The 3,570-nt window shown below is 30.6% G+C and overlaps 1 protein-coding gene across 1 annotated transcript; it reads left to right on the top strand.

Moving 5' to 3' along the window:
• The first annotated feature begins 1,354 nt into the window (after positions 1-1,354).
• LOC104883886 (MYB-like transcription factor EOBI) lies at positions 1,355-3,110 on the top strand. The gene is made up of 3 exons (XM_048639890.2): positions 1,355-1,520; positions 2,088-2,217; positions 2,499-3,110. The coding sequence occupies exons 1-3, from the start codon at positions 1,373-1,375 to the stop codon at positions 3,061-3,063; spliced, it is 843 nt and encodes a 280-aa protein (XP_048495847.1). The 5' UTR covers positions 1,355-1,372; the 3' UTR covers positions 3,064-3,110.
• Positions 3,111-3,570: the final 460 nt, after the last annotated feature.

Below are 3,570 nucleotides of genomic sequence, written 5' to 3'. Positions count from 1 at the left end.
TATGTGTAACGGTAAGTTAGCTTTTAACCTTTTATGTTGAGAATTAATTTAACCTATGTTTTCCCAATGCTAATATAAAAAAAAATATGATGGTGAAGAAATAAAGGGTTTTTCATTCTTTAATAACAAGCTAGCCTTCCCTTTCTAGAAAGTTATAGCTTTGTATTTACTATATTGTAGATGAAATGAGTCATAGTCCTACTTGATTATAATTCATAAGATGAAATTTCTAGGTATATATTATTCAATCTAAATGATTAAGTCCAATATTAGTCAATAAGATTGGAACATGTTTGCATTTGTCTCATTTTTTAGACATTATATTAGTTGCTCTAGCTATATATGTTGATTCAGGTTATGTTACTTTAAGGTTCATTAATTATTGCAAAGCACATGTCCTCATGCTTAATACATATAGTATACAATGATTCATCACACACAATCAACTTATAAAGATTTCATCCAATCTATATATTAATTATATATCATAATATTCGACATCACTGTGGTACGTACATACATCTAATACTCAAATTTGTCAAATTCCTATAGGATTATTAGCGGACACAGATGTACTTGATTTACTTTATATGCTTCTAACATGGATATAATTAAAGTTAAGGCAAAAAAGGCACAAGTCTAACAAGAAACTTAATCTTTGAATTATCTTTTAAGGTAGTTTTTGGGAGATAAAGTCATAAAGATGGTCATGTTGTTGTTTACTTCAGCTTATTAGAAGAAGCTTTCCTAACATTTTCTTTTACAAAAAAATATTTGAAGGACTGAATATTAATTATATATCAAAATATTAGCAAGACACAGATTTACTAGTTTTTAAGACCGGGCTATATTCCAGATAATATAATTTTCAATAATTAATATTTTACTATAAAATTATAACACCAACATTAATTGGTTTAGTAGTTAAGACTTTAGTATGTAAGTTTGAAGTCATAAATCACATCTTATAACATGCATTTTTCAATTTTTTTATTGTATGTAATTTACATGAAGTAAACCCTCTAAGTGATAGTGTGACGTGACACAGACGCACAATTGCTTATTTAGGAACGCCTTTTAATATATGAGTACATGAGGATGGGTGGAATAGAATAGTAGAGGAAGGAATTAAGTACATAATGTAATGATTTAAAATAGAAGTGGTTAATGAGGTAATCTTATTGAGTGCCACGCAAGATTCTTTTTCTCCTTGGGTTGAACTTCAGATGACTAGCAAGAGATTTTTTTTTTGTTTTTGTGTACCACTATATATATAAACATATATAGATGGTGTGTAGTTTAAAACCATAGATTGTGAGTGCATGCCTCAAAGTTGGCAGGAAACAACATACGACTCAAAGTGAAAAAAAAGATGGTAGGCAACATCATGGCAGCTTGGTCAGTTCAACAGCAAATTGGTTGGAGGAAAGGTCCTTGGACTCCTGAAGAGGATAAGCTTCTTGTTGAATATGTCAACTTGCATGGCGAAGGAAGATGGAGCTCAGTTGCTCGTTGTGCAGGTATTATTTTTCTCCAACGCACATTCATTATATTTCTAAAGGTCTTTAATTTTGGTCATATTACAGTGTCTCATATTACAGTGTGTGAAAAGTATAAGTAGTGAGTTTGGATATATGCAATTTTATTTTACCTCGAAAAACTAGTATGCGTCTTTCAACAGATTTTCAATCACATCCATCTTCACTCCCCATCGCACAAGACAAAAGTTATTCGGCCTGGACTTTTTCTAGTTAATGTTTATGTTACTTTGTTTTTACGCGTTATGCTAGTTTTTCATATTGTCTGTTGTTTCTTCTTTCTATTTAGTTTGGTTGTATTCCCATTAGGTTGTACTCCCGATTTTCATTAATGCAAATTTCCTTGATGTCAAAAAAAAAAAAAAAAAGAAAAACTAGTAAGGTTTGAATAGATGTCGTCTTACTTGTAACCAGTTCGAGCTAGTATACTGTTGTTTATTTGTTATCAGAAGAGGTCTCTAATCTAAATTGTAAGAGTATAAATTTTCGAGTTTCTTTTTGTTTGATATATATATGATTGATTTTGTTGAACTTGTGGGGTTTTTACAGGATTGAATAGAAGTGGCAAGAGTTGTAGGCTAAGGTGGGTGAACTATCTAAGGCCGGGATTAAAGAGAGGGCAAATTACCCCTCAAGAAGAAGGCATCATTATTGAGTTACATGCCATTTGGGGTAACAAGTAATACACTACTACTCTTCAATTCATCTCATTTTTTTTTCCTTCCATGGTTACCTAAGCCTATTAGATATCAATTTTGACATTTTCACTATTCAGTTCTACGCTCTCTCTTATGAAAGAAGTAATATTGAAATTAGAATAGGCAATTTTTTATACAATCCATTAGTTAACGTGACTTAAACTCAATCTGAACAGCCCGAATTCAATTTGATCGAATTGATCCATTCATCATAATTTGTAACTATAGTATATATGTTTTCATTTGTAAATTCTTTGTATAGGTGGTCAACAATTGCACGATATCTACCAGGAAGAACTGATAATGAGATCAAAAATTACTGGAGAACCCATTTTAAGAAGAAAGAAAGATCTCAAAAAGCATCCGAAAAACGAAAAACCCTAAAATCAAAACCAAAAGAAGCACCAAAATCTGAACCTCAACTACTTATAGAAAGCAAAAATGAAAAAATCAACCATGTAGCTTCATCTCATGAAAACCATAATACTCCTGATAAGAAAATGAGGTCCATGTATCCAAATACAACCCTAGAAGATCAAAACTTGATGATGATCACAGCATCATCTTGGATGGATGCCGCCGCCGCGTGTCGCGATCAGGACGGTGCGTTTTGGGGAAGTCTATGGAGCTTTGATGAACAGATGCAACAAGATAGCACTGCTATACAAAATTGTAGTAAGATGATGACACTTTCTTTAGAAAACCAAACTTATAGTACTTATAATAATAATAATAATATCAATAGTATAGTTAACAATAATAATAACAATGGTTTCTCTTGGGAAGGGGATCCAAATGTTATTTATAATGAAGGGTACATCTTTTAATTAGAGAGTTTAATTATATAGTTTTTGAACATAATCATCCATCAATGTTGTTGTAAAATATTAGCTAGAGGATCTAAACTTACATCGATTGTGTTAGTTTTAATAATTTGTTTTTGTTGCACGTATGTGATGATCATTGGTTAACGTTTGATAAATAAATCAAGCAAAACAGTATTACATTATATGTATGATGCAAGTTCATGCTTCACTTTTAGCTTGTAATACTACTGTTGTAATATATAATTATTCTTTTATAATGAGAAATTATATATTTTTGTTGGTACTTACATCAATTTCTTTGATAGAGAGCTTAAAATCGATTGTTTGTTCTACCTCAGGTACGTAATAGTATATGTCCATTATGCTAACTTATATCTTCTAATTCTATCTTATTAACTCTAATCATATCTCCTAATATTAGATATCTGTTATAACAATAACATCATCATATAGATAATCTAACTAGGATAACTATGTTATCCTCAACACGTTATGATGTTTTTTTTA

This window comes from Beta vulgaris, chromosome 2 (genome assembly GCF_026745355.1).
Source record: "Beta vulgaris subsp. vulgaris cultivar EL10 chromosome 2, EL10.2, whole genome shotgun sequence".
In the NCBI taxonomy this organism is placed as follows: domain Eukaryota; kingdom Viridiplantae; phylum Streptophyta; class Magnoliopsida; order Caryophyllales; family Amaranthaceae; genus Beta; species Beta vulgaris.
Note: the sequence above shows the minus strand (reverse complement) of the source record. Positions and strands in the feature narration are given on the sequence as shown.